The sequence below is a fragment of the Trichomonas vaginalis genome, chromosome IV (assembly GCF_026262505.1).
Source record: "Trichomonas vaginalis G3 chromosome IV, whole genome shotgun sequence".
In the NCBI taxonomy this organism is placed as follows: Eukaryota; Parabasalia; order Trichomonadida; family Trichomonadidae; genus Trichomonas; species Trichomonas vaginalis.
This window is the reverse complement of record NC_067206.1, coordinates 29,132,196-29,148,294: the sequence shown is the minus strand read 5'-3', so window position 1 is coordinate 29,148,294 and position 16,099 is coordinate 29,132,196. Positions and strand designations below refer to the sequence as shown.

Genomic DNA, 16,099 nt, shown 5'->3' with positions numbered 1-16,099 from the left:
AACCCGCCATTATGAAAATATTGATATGCCAATGGACGACAGGTACTCACATTCGGTTTCCTAAAAATAAGAAGAAAGTACTACATAGATGAATGTTATCAATTTTACCCGGCAAACATGGCAAATGTTACAGATTGCCAGCCAGAAGATAAAACTAGCCCTGATATGTCAGACCTCGTTTCAAGGAACTTGTCAAAGTTCAAGGCTGGAATATACTTTCTACAAGACAGTTGACCTTAAAAATGAATAAGACAACTTCTGACGCATGGCATGCTAAAGGAAGTATGAACAATGAACACTAAGCATTCGCATATACACAATGCGTTAGAACTCTGTCATGTAAACTTGTGCAGTGTATTCTTTATTTGTCCCGTTGTTTGTGTATGATCCTGAAACGACATGTGTAGTGTTTCCATTCTCCGCTGAAGGTGTCAATCTCGAGTACACAATTTATAGCAAACTTACGTCCGTACTTTAACATCATATCCTCATTACCTCTTTTGTCATCTCTGGAACCAACTCCCAATATGCTCTATGCTTATGCGCAATCTGACTTGGACAATTTACTTTTAAATCTAATGTAGCTGGATGTTGCAGGTAATTTTCACCTGAAAATTCGTTTTAACTTCCCACTTGTCTTCTACTTCATGAAGAGTGTTGCCAAATACAAAACCTGATACGACCTAACTTTCGTTCCTTAAGCACCAACAACCAATCATTATTGGGACCTCTTGTCTCATGAATTGGATAAATAGAATTTCCTTACTGGGTTCAATTAAATCAAACCATTAGTGAGATATTACATAGTATGTCTCTTTTGAACTTTAAGTGATATATTGCTGCAAACATTATTCACCGGTTTCTATCTTGTTTTTGTGTGTCAGAATATTTTTTAAACATGAATATAATCCTTATGTTTTCACGGTAGGTAAACATGCACTGTGACCTATAATACTTTAGTTCTGTCATCTGTATAATAAGTTTACTTTCCCGTTTTTTCTATTCATTATATCTTATTTTAAGATAATCGTAAATATTACATGTTAGGGTTTAGTTTTCGTTAGCATGTATAGGTGTTCCTGTCGTCCACTTTCCCTATAGTCATAAATAATGTGTTGCTGGAGTGGGTGCAGGCAAGTGTATCATAGTCGCACCCGATTTCATAAACTTCTAAACTATTTCTTTTGTCGTCGTTCGCACACTAGTAAAGTTTATGATGTAGCATGTCTTTGTCTAATGACTTACAACTTGTGTAGCACTCATTTTCTTTTTTATACTTCATGACATTTCATGTATTTATGCAGGTAATGAGTTTATGCCGCAATTGTTACCTATTTTTAAGGACCTGTACCAACCATCATAATATTTATTTTCTTCATTGACAGAAAAGCACAACAATAGTTTCAATATATTTTCTTGTTCTATCATCACTTTGTATATGTCATCATTGGACATATGTTTTATCGGCTTTTCTTTTCGCAAGGCTCATAGTTTCAGTCTGTCTACTGTTTTACAGATAATAAATGTAGTACATGTTCCAACGCTACTTTCCTGTTCTAAGGTTTAGTGTAAGTTTAATGTTCAGAATATCATAGCTAAATGTGTATGAGTGCTTATCTGCTTTTGCTTCTAATGTGTTCTTAAGGACTTTGGTTATATTGAGTTTTAATATATGACTATATGAGCTCTTTCTATAGAATATTGTCTTCAGCTCTTGTTACACTTCACTATGGACAATTTTATTGTCAAACATATGTTTTGTCTGCTAGTTCTGATGAGTAGTTCTTTATGTTGCATCAAGCATTGTTAGCTCTTTTCTTCTTTGCTATTCCGCAGTCGTCTAACATTTCTTTGTCAGCTTTGCTTTGGTCAACTATCTCGCTTCAAAAGAGTATCATTTACTAGGTTTCTCGTTTATAAGTTCCTTTTGTTGTATTTATACAGACCACAGTATGTCTCTGACTTGTCTTGAAACGAGAATACTCCATCTGATGCATATGGGCTTTAAATGTCAAGTTTTAAGTCACCCCTTTCAAATGACTACAGCATATTCTTAAGAATAGGTATTGAAAAGTTTGTATGTGTGCTTATTTGAGCTTGCATAATGAGTTGGCGTTTTGTTCTCATAGACGCTGTTTCATTTGACATTTTTATTATAGATAAAATATGCTTCCAATAGAAAAAGAAAATTCTAGAGTTGCTACAACTAAACCATTAGATGAACTTTTTACTAATGTCGGTCAAAAGTTTGAGACAGATACCGTAAAGCATGAAGGCTATCGTTTTGACTACCCATTAAGATGGTTAAGAGACCCATCCGTCACAAAAGCTATTGGCTTTCGTAGAATGAAGTTCATTTCAGAAGCCATACATGGTTTCCCATTTACGGTCGGTTTTGAAGTTCGATACTATAACAAAGAAAAACGTATGTATGAGAAATTTGAACAGGGAAAACTTTTACAAGTTAGTTTGCTTATAAACTTAGAAACAACTCTTCAAGCTTTTCAAGAAAAAATAAACGACATCTATATTGAATATGCAAACCAGTATAACATTGACGAAGGAGAATACCATCTCGATATTATTTATGACAGGAAAAATGCAACTGTTAAAATCAATAAAATAGAAGACCTTGGAGAAAACGTTTATATTTCTACAAAATATAACAACTTGGCATGGTATAGATTTATGAGGATGTTAAATCAGCCTGCAGCATATCCAGTACACCCGGACTATTATGAAGTCGAAAACCCTAATGGAACATATGAAAATATTTTCGACCCAGATGCTATTATTGTTCATGCTTCATTTTCTGGCGCCCAAAACTCTTTCTTATGCTTGGCAAATAACTTTTACGAAAAACCTACAAAGTTATACGAACCACCAAGTGGAAGTATTTCAGACTTTCAAGTATGGTTTACTACAGATGGAAGAAAAAGAATAATTCCATTATACCATGCGTTTTACTTAGAACTTAGTTTCATATACAACTACTATCGAACGGTAAAAATATAATTTTTTAATACGGTTGAGGTGTTGGATTTGGTTGCCAACTAGACTGTGGTGCAGGTTCAGGCTGTTGTATAACAGGAGCTTGCTCTTCTGGTTCAGGGTCTTTAGGTATAATACCAACGAACTGACCTACTCTTTTACCAATATTTTTGACACCGTTCCATACTCCTCTTTCTACGGTTTTGACGCCATTCCATATACCTCTTCCAACTCTTCTGAAGAAGTTTCCTATCTTACTGAAGAAACCCATTTACTACGTGTAAAAATCTAATGTCCGCCTAGTCTCTTACGTTTCCTGTTGAGTTCCATAGCATTCTTTAACTGGAGCTCATACATTCTGTTTCTCCTCTGGTAGAAAACATATTCTGGGTCAACTTCTGTGTTCGCGTCATCTGCATAAAGTTGTTTATATCCCACTTCAGGGTTTGTATAAAACTCTTTCCATTTCATATTTGCATACCATGGTGGCAAACCTAACGCAGCGTCATTTGACATGGCAGTTTGCATTTGTACATCTGTTGGCACTTGACCATAGTTTGCCATTGCAGTTTGTATTCTAACTTCATTTGGAATATTCTCTGGGTTTGGTTGTCCAGGTTGCTGTGCATTCGCTAAGTTCTGTGCGTCCATTTAATATTAGATAAAAATATCTCTTACGAGTACATATGCTGAACATTTGCAGGCATTGGTTCATCTTCATATTCTCTGTACTTTTCTGCCACGTCAAATAAATAAATGACACAATGGAAAAAACCTAAAACTAACAATCCGATTTCAAACCACATTTACTTACTAATAAAATTTCTTTATTGTGACACTTTCTCCGGTTTATAGGACCTCTCTCATATTCTATCTTGTCATATATAAACTCATAGTCATGTATGTCCTCTAACCATCTCATAACGGTTTCCAAACCACTTTTATCGGATGTAAAGTAAAAGCATGGATGGTTATGTATAATGTCTAAAGTTTCTAAAGAGTCTCTCAAAGTCCAGTCTACTTGGTATTGAAAATCCCATGTGTTATAGAACGGCGGGTCCACTATAAAGAAAACATTTTCCTTGTCTTTATATTTTTCATACAACTCTGTCCAATGACATCTCACAAACTCTATACCCTCAATATATTTTTCTATGTCCTCTTTGAAAACATTTGTATAGTTAAGATATAAAACTTTTGACATAAGTGTTTCAATGTCATGAACTCTTATAGCACCACTATATAATAGTCTAGCAGATATACTATCCCAGTCTATATATTCTGCTTTTTTCAAAACCTCTCTCACAATATTTTTCTTATCTAATGGTATACGTTCCATCTTACCTATAGGTATCTTTTCTTTTAACTCTTTCAATATATTGTTTGTGTCTGGTATATGTTTGAGACGGTCCATATAGTTGTCGAAGTCATTGCATATAATCTTTGAGTCTGGGAATATTGTATGACATAAATGGGATATATAGAAACTTCCACCGAACAAATCTACAAATGTTAGACCATTCGGTAGTTTCTTAAGTTCTCTCAATATAATATCTTTACATCTACTCTTATTTCCAAAGAACGGTAACGGTGGTTTTGTAAAATTCATTTATATATAATAATACAAATGTTTTTACCCGAAAAGTGACAGAAAAGTGACAAAACATGAAAACATATATAATTTGTGAAAAGCGACACATTATATAATGTTTTCGACCCAGAAGACTAACAATTTTCCGAATAAAAACTTCATTTATACTAAACATCTTCGGGGCTAGAGGGCGCAACGCGCCTGGAAGCCCTCCGAATATAAACTTCATTTATACTAAACATCTTCAGGGCTAGAGGGCGCAACGCGCCTGGAAGCCCCACTACCTTTTTTTTATTTATCATGCAATTCTTCTTGCGACCAAAGATTTGAATAAAATTTCAAAAAATAAGATAGCTTAAAAAATAATATACGGTAGTGTTTACTAATAGATGAATAGTATATAAATTCTATTAAAATGGATTTGATCCAAAAAATATATAAAATTTGATCATAAATAAAATCGTTTTAAATTACTTCTTCATTTAAATTATAACAATTATTTTTGATTTTTATTTATCATCCACATTCAAATTTGAATCTTATCCCAAAAGAAGGACCACTTTTATGACTACTGCCAAATGTATAAGCAGAGAATGACAATTTGAAGCTAAAAGAAGAATAGAAGAAGGTGAATCTTACAAAAGTGTGGGAAAGGAAGTTGAATTGGAAAATGGTAAAATTAAATTGAATGTTGCCGAAAATACAATAAGAAGAGCATTTCAACTTCAAGAAATCGAATTACCAAAAGTTAGTCGCGGCAGTTCATTGAAAAATACAACAATACACCACATTTATCTCTCGATATTAATCCAAAAACGAATAGTAATTACACTCCTAACGAATTATTCGAAGTTTCAAAATTTTGGTACGAGCCAGAAATGCAAAAATGGGAGTTATATATCAAAGACGAATGGGTCTTAGCAAAATTTGAATAATTACATCATTTTAAATGACTACTAAACAATTTTATTTATGATCAAATTTTATATATTTTTTGGATCAAATCCATTTTAATAGAATTTATATACTATTCATCTATTAGTAAACACTACCGTATATTATTTTTTAAGCTATCTTATTTTTTGAAATTTTATTCAAATCTTTGGTCGCAAGAAGAATTGCATGATAAATAAAAACATTTAATCAAAGTCAATTTTATTTTTCATATTCAAATGGACTGAGTGTTAACATTTAACATTTTTTGCTAATTGTCGTCAAAAATTAGGCGTAAAGCAAAAATTGATATTTCATATGGTTTTATGATAGATAAGCATTATATTCCCACTCATTATATTCGTAAATTTTGAGGTTTATCATTCGCTTTTAAGATCATTGAATTTGATTTTTATATAAAATAGTTATATATTAGAAAATAATATGAGTTTATGTGATATTATTTTTCAGAAGATTTCATTCTATATGCCTATGAAAAGTACTCTCAAAACTAACTTTTTCCTAATTATAATTAAATCTAGAATATTGTATTATGCTTAGTATTATTTCATTTTTCTCATTCAATTTAGAATTTACAAATGTCAAAAAATTGAGAGCTGTCACTTTTGATGAATTTCTGTTTATTACATTTGCCATTGAAAAATCATTATTTTATGCAAAAATTGCTCATTTTACTTCATAGAAGATAATTAAGATAAAAATCATACATCTTAATCAACGAATCAAATGATTAAATCATTGAATTTATTTTGAACAACAGATTTTTAACATATACTTTACACAAATTCAAAAAGTCTGTTCGAATAAATCATCGTCAATAAAAAGTGCCGCCGATAAATATATGGAATGACCGTGCTAAATGTCATTTTATTATTCTAAACATTAGCTTTCAACTATATTGATGTCAACAATCATATTTTTAAATGATTTTATCAATATCATAAGAGTCATTTAATAAAATTGGTTGAAAAACTCCCGACGGTTTTTCACAATAAAATGGAAGGCTCTGAGCCCGACTTCCTTCTTAAGATCGTTCTTATCGGTGACTCTGGTGTCGGTAAGACAAACCTTCTTTCTAGATTTGCCCGTGACCAATTCAACCCAGATTCTAAATCCACAATCGGTGTCGAATTTGCAACAAAAACTCTCGAAATCGAAGGTAAGACAGTTAAAGCACAGATTTGGGATACAGCCGGCCAAGAACGTTACCGCGCTATCACATCTGCTTACTATCGTGGTGCTATTGGCGCTCTTCTTCTTTACGATATCACTGCTTCCCTTACCTTCAATTCCCTTAGCCGCTGGCTTCAGGAGCTCCGCGAAAACGCCGATAGCAATATCGTCGTTATGCTTGTTGGCAATAAGAGTGATCTTCAAGAACTTCGTGCTGTCTCAACAGAAGATGGCACAGGTTTCTCCCAGCAAGAGAACCTTCTCTTCATCGAAACATCTGCTCGTAACGCAACCAACGTTCAAGAGGCCTTCACAACTTTGATCACAGAGATTGTCCATCGTCTTTCCAAGCAGAATATTGTTAGCCCAGACTCACCAGCAAAGGTTGGACCAAACAAAGGTGTTACAATCACATCCACAACAGCTGATGATAAGAAGAAGAAGAATACTTGCTGCTAATAATGACAGGGTATGGTGCCTTTAAACAATTCTTTTTTACATATGCTCATACTATATTTCTTTAACTCTCCCACATTTAAAGCTTTCCAACAATTATTACCTTCTTGAATACATGGTATCCTGAAATTTATTGTAAAATGACAAATAACCTTATTGCCTTTTTTTTTGCACAACAGCTATTTAATATTTCGGTGTCATTAATTATAGCTGCAATAATACGAGACTAAAGGCATAATTTAACCATTGATACCGATTGAAAAGTTATTGATCTTCGAAATATATCTTTAAACACATAGAGCAAATTATAGACTCAACTTACAGATGTATCCATAAATAAATAAGTATATTTTAAGATTTACAGATGAAGTTTGATAACTCAAAAGGCTAATATTTACAACAGTCTAAATATTTCTCTGAAATTCGGAGGTATACAAATACCATGAAAGTTCTTATGATATTATAAAATCTTCTAATGAAAAAAAAAAAAAAAAAAAAAAAGGTAGTGGGGCTTCCAGGCACTTCGTGCCTTCTAGCCCTGAGGATGTTTTGTCAAGACTTCTTCATCGTAAATGTTTTGTCAAGACTTCTTCGTAAAATCAGACAAAAATAATGTTTATGTTAGAATGTTAGATCTAACACGTTTTCTAACATGTTTTCTAACATCGTAGAAAACTCATGATTTCATCGTAAATGTTTTGTCAAGACTTCTTCGTAAATGTTTTGTCAAGACTTCTTCGTAAATGTTTTGTCAAGACTTCTTCGTAAATGTTTTGTCAAGACTTCTTCGTAAATGTTTTGTCAAGACTTCTTCATCGTAAATGTTTTGTCAAGACTTCTTCGTAAAGACTTTGTCAAGACTTCTTCATCGTAAATGTTTTGTCAAGACTTCTTCGTAAAATCAGACAAAAATAATGTTTATGTTAGAATGTTAGATCTAACACGTTTTCTAACATGTTTTCTAACATCGTAGAAAACTCATGAGTTTTGTGTGTTTTAGACCATGTTAGAAAACATGTTAGAAAACATGTTAGATCTAACATTCTAACATAAACATTATTTTTGGGTCATTTACACTCATTTACGAAGAAATCTCAACAAAGTCTTTACGAAGAAGTCACAATAAAACATCTGTCAAAAACCGCTTTTCTGTCACTTTTCAGGAAAAAAACATTTTTATTGTATATAAAATGAATTTTACAAAACCACCGTTACCCTTCTTTGGAAATAGAGTAGATGTAAAGATATTCTATTGAGAGAACTTAAGAAACTACCGAATGGTCTAACATTTGTAGACTTGTTCGGTGGAAGTTTCTATATATCTCATTTGTGCCATACTGTATTTCCTGACTCAAAGATTATATGCAATGACTTCGACAACTATATGAACCGTCTCAAACATATACCAGACACAAACAAAATATTGAAAGAGTTAAAAGAAAAGATACCTATAGGTAAGATGGAACGTATACCATTAGATAAGAAAAATACTGTCAGAGAGGTTTTGAAAAAGGCAGAGTATATTGACTGGGATAGTATATCTGCTAGACTATTATATAGTGGTGCTATAAGAGTTCATGACATTGAAACACTTATGTCAAAAGTTTTATATCTTAACTATACAAATGTTTTCAAAGAGAACATAGAAAAATATATTGAGGGTATAGAGTTTGTGAGATGTCGTTGGACAGAGTTGTATGAAAAATATAAAAACAAGGAAATGTTTTCTTTATAGTAGACCCGCCGTTCTATAACACATGGGATTTTCAATACCAAGTAGACTGGACTTTGAGAGACTCTTTAGAAACTTTAGACGTTTTACATAACCATCCATGCTTTTACTTTACATCCGATAAAAGTGGTTTGGAAAGTGTCATGAGATGGTTAGAGGATATGCATGACTATGAGTTTAGATACGATAAGATAGAATATGAGAGAGGTCCTATAAACTGGAGAAAGTGTCATAACAAAGAAATTTTATTAGTAAGTAAATGTGGTTTGAAATAGGACTACTTGTTTTAGGTTTTTTCCATTGTGTCATTTACTTATTTGACGTGGCAGAAAGATATAGAGAATATGAAGATGAACCAATGCCTGCAAATGTTCAGCATATGTACTCGTAAGAGATATTTTTATCTAATATTAAATGGACGCACAGAACTTAGCGAATGCACAGCAACCTGGACAACCAAACCCAGAGAATATTCCAAATGAAGTTAGAATACAAACTGCAATGGCAAACTATGGTCAAGTGCCAACAGATGTACAAATGCAAACTGCCATGTCAAATGACGCTGCGTTAGGTTTGCCACCATGGTATGCAAATATGAGATGGAAAGAGTTTTATACAAACCCCGAAGTGGGATATAAACAGCTTTATGCAGATGACGCGAACACAGGAGTTGACCCAGAGTATGTTTTCTACCAGAGGAGAAATAGAATGTATGAGCTCCAGTTAAAGAATGCAATGGAACTCAACAGGAAACGTAAGAGACTAGGTGGACATTAGATTTTTACATATAGTAAAATGGGTTTCTTTGGAAGAATAGGAAACTTCTTTCGAAATGTTGGAAGAGGTATATGGAATGGAATAAAATCTGTCGGAAGAGGAATTTGGAACGGAGTCAAAAATATTGGTAAAAGAGTAGGTCAGTTCGTTGGTATTATACCTAAAGACCCTGAACCAGAAGAACAAGCTCCTGTTATACAACAGCCTGAACCTGCACCACAGTCTAGTTGGCAACCAAATCCAACACCTCAACCGTATTAAAAGATTATATTTTTACCGTTCGATAGTAGTTGTATATGAAACTAAGTTCTAAGTAAAACGCGTGGTATAATGGAATTATTCTCTTTCTTCCATCTGTAGTAAACCATACTTGAAAGTCTGAAATACTTCCACTCGGTGGTTCATATAGCTTTGTAGGTTTTTCGTAAAAGTCATTTGCCAAGCATAAAAAGAGTTTTGTGCGCCAGAAAATGAAGCATGAACTATAATAGCATCTTGGTCGAAAACATTTTCATATGTTCCATTAGGGTTTTCGACTTCATAAAAGTTCGGGTGTACTGGATATTCTGCAGGCTGATTTAACATCCTCAAAAATCTATACCATGCCAAGTTGTTATATTTTAGAAATATAAACGTCTTCTCCAAGGTCTTCTATTCTATTGATTTTAACAGTTGCATTTTTCCTGTCATATAAAATATCGAGATGGTACTCTCCTTCGTCAATGTTAAACTGGTTTGCATATTCGATATAGATATCGTTTATTTTTTCTTGAAAAGCTTGAAGAGTTGTTTCTAAGTTTACAAGCAAATTCACTTGTAAAAGTTTTCCCTGTTCAAATTTCTCATACGTACGTTTTTCTTTGTTATAGTATCGAACTTCAAAAGCGACCGTAAATGGGAAACCATGTATGGCTTCTGAAATGAACTTCATTCTACGAAAGCCAATAGCTTTTGTGACAGATGGGTCTCTTAACCATCTTAGTGGGTAGTCAAAACGATAGCCTTCATGCTTTACGGTCTCTGTCTCAAACTTTTGACCGACATTCGTAAAAAGTTCATCTAATGGTTTAGTTGTAGCAACTCTTGAATTTTCTTTTTCTATTGAAAGCATATTTTATCTAGAATAAAAATGTCGAAAGAAACAGCGTCTATGAGAGAAATACAACACAACCGACAACTCATTGTACAAGCTCTAAATAAGAACACAACAAACTTTTCAAACTATTCTAAGATATCTGAGTCATTGAAAGAAGGAAACTTAAAACTGACGATAAACCCATTGACAGACGAGTTTCTGTTTCAAGACAGTAAGAACCATACTGTTTGTATAAATCCAACAAAAAGAACTTTAAACGAGAAACCTATAGATGAACTTCTTTTGAAGGCAGATATTGACAACAAAGCTGACAAAGAGTATGTAGATGCAACAAGAGACTATATTCTCGCATGGACAGATAGAACATACCCACAAAAACATCATACACATAACATCTATGACGTAGATGAACTTCAAGAAATGTTAGATGACAAAGCGGATAAAACATATGTTGACAATAAAATGTCAAGTGAAGTGACAAGAGCTGACAAAGAATATTCTAAAAAGACTCATACACATACCATATCTGATATTACAAACTTACAAGAAACCTTAAACAGGAAAAGTGACGTTGGACATACACACGATTTCTTCGCAACTGTTGGTATAGAAAATATTGAAGGAACGGTTGAAGAAACTGGTGGGGATGTATTAAATTGGAAACCTCCTAACTTTCCACAAGGTTTAACATCGGAGGATGACATAACAACGATGAAAGACATTAAATGTAAAGATGTTTATGTCATGGAGGATGAAAATAAAGTTAAATTCACTGCTCAAGATTTATATGACAAGAAAGCAGACAAAACAGAGCTTCAAACATTAAAGACTGAAATACTTCAAACCATTTACCCGGTTGGTTCTATTTATACGTCAATGAACTCTACCAGACCAGAAGTAGTACTTGGTTTTGGAACTTGGACTCAAATACTCGAAAGTTTTTTGTATTGTGCACACACTCCAAAGAAAACAGGTGGAAGTAAAACGATATCTGTCGACAACTTGCCACCACATAGTCATTCTGGTACAACAAACTTTTCTGGCGACCATAGCCACTCATTAAGAGACCACCCATTATACAACTCAGAGTATGAAGCTGGCTATGACGTTTTATCTCCAGATTATAACCATTCAGCAAAAAAGACTTTTCGACAAACTGAACCAGGAGGAAACCACCAACATACTTTTACAACAACATCTACAGGACTAGGTAAAAAATACATGCCACCTTACATGACAGTTTGTGCATGGTATAGAATTGCTTAGTCGTCATTTTCAACTTCTTTAGCATATTCGTCAGGAGTTGTCTTATATTTGTTTGGAACTGTCTTTGAAAGTATACCACCTTGAACCTTAACAAGTTTGAAACGAGGTCTGACAATAGTAGTTTTATCTTCTGCTTGCAGTGTGTACATTTTGCCATGTTTGCCTAAAACTTCATAATATTCTCTTGTATACTTTCTTCTATTTTTACGAACACGAATGTGAGTACCTGTCGGGTTCCCATTGTTGTCATAGTCAATAGTATTTTCATATGGGTCGCGTTTAGGTATTTCTATTTTTACTTTGTCACCTTTCTTAAGTTTGAAGCCTGGCATTCTTTCTTGTTTGTCTCTTTTGACTAAACTATTAAATATATAGTCTTTCTCTAAGTCGGGGTTGTTTTTCATTTCTTCAGGGGAGTGGTTTCCCAAACCTTTTTGTTTACGGCTATTGTAAATATTTAAAACTTGTCTCATCTTTGCCTGGGAGAAGTGTCTATATTTGTCATCATATGACATTTCATCTACCTCACCACCTTGTGGTTGATTTAAGTCTCTTAAGATTTTTATACAACTGTCAATGACACCAAGAGCAGAATGGTTTTGGTCGACAATGAAATATTGGTTTACATTTTTTGAACGCAGATAGTTTTTAATATCGTCTGATTTGAAAGAACTTTCACAGTCAGATGTCAGTTTTGTTGGATGGTATTTGTCAACGAATATTGTCAAAGCAGTTTTCACATCTAAAATATTTTTGGACTGTAATGGTATGGCTTCACAGTATCTTGTGTTTTGACCGACAAATATTAGCCAGTATGGTGGTCCATCTTCTCTATACCTCGGAATGTTTTCCAAGATATCCATAAACCAAGCATTTGGTGTTGAACTAAAGATTTTTACCATGAGTGCTTTCTTTGTCGCTTTAGAAACATAGGGTCCTTGTTTGGATTCGTCATTTTTTAACCCATAAGAAATGGGTTTATTTGGCGCATTAGCAGGAGTCGCATCTAGATTTTTACCCGCAGTGGGAACAATAGCCAGAGGTGTATTTGGAGTTGGAAGGAAGATTTTGAGTACATTAGGTATACTGAAAGAGAAAGCACAACCTATTATACAAACTGTACAGAAAGGTTGGGATGTAGCACGAGATGCAGCAAATCTTATTCCAAATCCTGAAACAAGAGGAAAAGTTCAAGGATGGATGGACAATGTAGGAAGACAAGCAGGAAACTACTATAACAAAGCAAATGACTACTATAACCAAGCAGGACACTATATGGACCAAGGTGAAAGATTCTTTAACAGAGGATATAACCATGCACAACAGTGGGTAAACAATAACCAACCGCAACCACCTCAAACTTGGGGAATGTAAAGTTTTTTACTGAGATGAAATGAACAATACAGCATTGAGACAAATGGGCTCAAGATGGATTTGTCGACTTCCAGCAGTTACACAACACGTGTTTGTCAAGTCCTCCCTATACCTCAGGAAGTTTTAGACCGACTTAAAAAACCTAAACAACCAGTTGAAAACAAACCAAACTAAAATTTTTTACTGAGATGAAATGACCGAAGAAGTTGAAACGTGGATCTCACCCCACAAACAAAAAGTTCAGAACCATTGTCAAAACCTGTCAAAGAACTTACAGATGAAGAGAAAAATTCAATAATAGAAAGTGCCAGGTCTGGAAATACAAACCCTAACTATAAGTCACTTTTCATAGAAATGGAACGGCTAGTATCTCAAAAAAGAAACAGACCCTCACAAATAAAATATTGAAGTCTGAAGGAGCTTTCGAGACAACAGATGGAAAAGTTTACTTCACTGACGAACAGTTCATTATAGAACATCTCATTGACTTAGAGTCGAAATATTCTAAACTTTACAACAAACACAAAAAGTTGAAAGGAAAACAAAAACAAATGGCATATGATATTTACGAAGATACTAACGACACAACCATACCTGCAAGTGAGGTAAAGTCAGAGGAACCGAAAAGTGACGAAAGACCGATAGAAGAAGGTGAGCCAAAAACTGAAGATAAACCAAAACCAAAGGTTAGTTTCCAAACTAAACCAAGTCAACCTTCATTAGCTGGTATGGGTTGGCGTCAAAGACTTATGGTAGCCGGTGGTTATGTTAAGTAAAGAGAAAAACATTTTTTTATTTTTATAAAAATGCCCCTATATAGAATAGATAGAAAATCTGCTAGAATAAAAGCAGAGTTACAAAGATATGGTTGGAGAGTTTCGAAGAATTTTAAATATAGGAAGGGAAGACCCATAAAAGTCTATGACAAATTGTCTGGTCTGACCTACGAAATGGACTTAAAAACAGCGCGAACCAACTATCCAAACAGATTAGAGAGGTTAGAAGAAGAACGTCTTATGAACTTGCCTTTCAATGTTAACGAGCCGCAAGTTGAAGGACAAGACGGCTTTGCCAGATTCTACTGGAAACATGACGAACAATTGCATCCTTTGAGAAGGAAAAAAGGTAGTGCAGAGGATGGTCATGCTCCCATGGAAAGAACAAGATATGCATATGAAAAGTACCGTGAAGTTAGAAGTAAAATTACATCTGGTCGAACCTTTACAGTAAACTTTGACGAAGGAAAGAACAAAGAAGGCTTCATGGGTGTACTTGCTGCCATTCAAGACGGAAATAAGAAAGGACACAATCTCAGACTAACTATAACAGATTTGGACGGTCATATATACTACTCACATGGCAATGTCACAACAGCCGCACAACTTCTTGACGCTTTCAAGACTACAAAGAGAGAACAAATGGTTGACTCCGACTCAGATATTTTGAATGCAATTGAAGGAATTGTAAGCGTGAAGTTCGAATGGTACCAACCTAACCCTCAAGCAGTCAGACAACATGTTTGTTAGATGAGAAATATGAAGTAAAAACGTTTTAAAACAGTATATTTTTACATATATTAAATGTTTCAGGTTGAAAAACAAAGAACAAAAGTAGCAGATACAAAACCGTTAGACTATATCTTTACAAACGCCGGTAGGACTATATCAGATGAAGAAATTTCATCCCGTACTTACAGGTTTGACTTTCCAATTCGTTGGCTTCAAAGTCCTTCAGATGCAAAGGCAATAGGATTTAGAAGAGTTTTGTTTTCAAATAGAACTAACGCTTTTATGTTTGCAGTATATTTTCATGGGCAATATGAAGGTTCTGATGGTCTAATAGACAAATTTGACGAAATGAGAATCTTTACAATTCGTTCAGACGAAAACCTTGAGAAGACTCTAAATGACTTTCAAACTCAAATAAACAAATACTACTGGGAATTTCAAGAAAAATACGATTCTTTACTAAATGGAACATACTATCTGAAACTAGAATATGACAAGATGAACTCCACAGTTTCATTTCAAAGGATTGAAAATAACCCTCCAAGAAGTACACAGTTTTTATTTTGGGAAGTAGACAAACGTTCTTGGGCACAATTTCTTCGGTTACTAAACCAGAACGAACCATTGCCACCTGACGGTCCGTTTAAATTTATACGCCCACCAACAGATTTGACAGTTTATAGAAACGTGTTTGACCCTCAAAATGTTATGTGTCATGCAAGTTTCAGTTCAAGCAACAACAGTTTTCTGTGTATCGGTAAGGACTTTTATGACTTTGCTTCTAAATTCTACGAACCACCTAGTAACAGTTTCTCTGACTTTCAAGTTTGGTTCACAACAAATGGTGTGCAACATATTATTCCATTGTACTATGACTTTTATCTCGAATTGTCTTTCATATACAACTACGGAAAAGTGCTGAAAAAGTATTGAAAAAAGAGGTGGAGCCAAAAATGGCTCGACCTCAAAACAAGCATTTTGTGAAGAATATACCACCCCGCGGAATTCCGCGGGGTGCTTTTTATACAAAATTCAACAGGTGAATTTTCATGAATTTCCTTAAGATAGAAAAAGTGAGTTAAAATGAGATTTTTATCGTTGTGGTCCGACGGTTAAGCCACAAACGAATGTCCGACGGTTAAGCCACAAACGAATGTCCGACGTACCACCAAAAAATATTT

At 34.1% G+C, this 16,099-nt stretch overlaps 9 protein-coding genes and 1 pseudogene across 10 annotated transcripts, besides 3 other annotated features; 7 read left to right on the top strand and 3 right to left on the bottom strand.

Annotated features, from left to right (window-relative positions):
• Positions 1-2,166: 2,166 nt before the first annotated feature.
• Positions 2,167-3,015, top strand: TVAGG3_0188730 (uncharacterized protein; the record flags this gene model as incomplete). The annotated part of the gene is made up of 1 exon (XM_051225881.1): positions 2,167-3,015. One exon carries the CDS (start codon positions 2,167-2,169, stop codon positions 3,013-3,015), a length of 849 nt encoding a protein of 282 aa, XP_051110867.1.
• Positions 3,016-3,019: 4 nt separating this feature from the next.
• Positions 3,020-3,262, bottom strand: TVAGG3_0188720 (serine threonine-protein phosphatase family; the record flags this gene model as incomplete). Its single annotated transcript, XM_001300249.1, has 1 exon — positions 3,020-3,262. One exon carries the CDS (start codon positions 3,260-3,262, stop codon positions 3,020-3,022), a length of 243 nt encoding a protein of 80 aa, XP_001300250.1.
• A 17-nt stretch (positions 3,263-3,279) lies between these two features.
• TVAGG3_0188710 (uncharacterized protein) lies at positions 3,280-3,642 on the bottom strand (the record flags this gene model as incomplete). The annotated part of the gene is made up of 1 exon (XM_001300248.1): positions 3,280-3,642. One exon carries the CDS (start codon positions 3,640-3,642, stop codon positions 3,280-3,282), a length of 363 nt encoding a protein of 120 aa, XP_001300249.1.
• A 2,483-nt stretch (positions 3,643-6,125) lies between these two features.
• Positions 6,126-6,162: a mobile genetic element.
• Positions 6,126-6,162: a terminal%2Cinverted (terminal inverted repeat of Banshee-A3 transposon ID:TVAGG3_0188700).
• A 322-nt stretch (positions 6,163-6,484) lies between these two features.
• On the top strand, positions 6,485-7,305 carry TVAGG3_0188690 (small Rab GTPase Rab11a; the record flags this gene model as incomplete). The annotated part of the gene is made up of 1 exon (XM_001300247.2): positions 6,533-7,168. One exon carries the CDS (start codon positions 6,533-6,535, stop codon positions 7,166-7,168), a length of 636 nt encoding a protein of 211 aa, XP_001300248.1.
• Positions 7,306-9,692: 2,387 nt separating this feature from the next.
• TVAGG3_0188680 (serine threonine-protein phosphatase family) lies at positions 9,693-9,935 on the top strand (the record flags this gene model as incomplete). The annotated part of the gene is made up of 1 exon (XM_051225880.1): positions 9,693-9,935. The coding sequence occupies one exon, from the start codon at positions 9,693-9,695 to the stop codon at positions 9,933-9,935; it is 243 nt and encodes an 80-aa protein (XP_051110866.1).
• A 373-nt stretch (positions 9,936-10,308) lies between these two features.
• TVAGG3_0188670 (uncharacterized protein) lies at positions 10,309-10,785 on the bottom strand (the record flags this gene model as incomplete). The annotated part of the gene is made up of 1 exon (XM_051225879.1): positions 10,309-10,785. A coding segment is annotated over one exon (477 nt), but the record flags the coding sequence as incomplete, so codon positions are not given.
• Positions 10,786-10,923: 138 nt separating this feature from the next.
• Positions 10,924-16,099: part of a mobile genetic element that runs on past the window's edge.
• TVAGG3_0188660 (phage tail repeat-like family) lies at positions 11,191-12,036 on the top strand (the record flags this gene model as incomplete). Its single annotated transcript, XM_001322936.1, has 1 exon — positions 11,191-12,036. The coding sequence occupies one exon, from the start codon at positions 11,191-11,193 to the stop codon at positions 12,034-12,036; it is 846 nt and encodes a 281-aa protein (XP_001322971.1).
• TVAGG3_0188650 lies at positions 13,604-14,186 on the top strand (annotated as a pseudogene). The gene has a single exon. A coding segment is annotated over exon 1 (583 nt).
• TVAGG3_0188640 (uncharacterized protein) lies at positions 14,217-14,936 on the top strand (the record flags this gene model as incomplete). The annotated part of the gene is made up of 1 exon (XM_051225878.1): positions 14,217-14,936. One exon carries the CDS (start codon positions 14,217-14,219, stop codon positions 14,934-14,936), a length of 720 nt encoding a protein of 239 aa, XP_051110864.1.
• Positions 14,991-15,851, top strand: TVAGG3_0188630 (uncharacterized protein; the record flags this gene model as incomplete). Its single annotated transcript, XM_051225877.1, has 1 exon — positions 14,991-15,851. The coding sequence occupies one exon, from the start codon at positions 14,991-14,993 to the stop codon at positions 15,849-15,851; it is 861 nt and encodes a 286-aa protein (XP_051110863.1).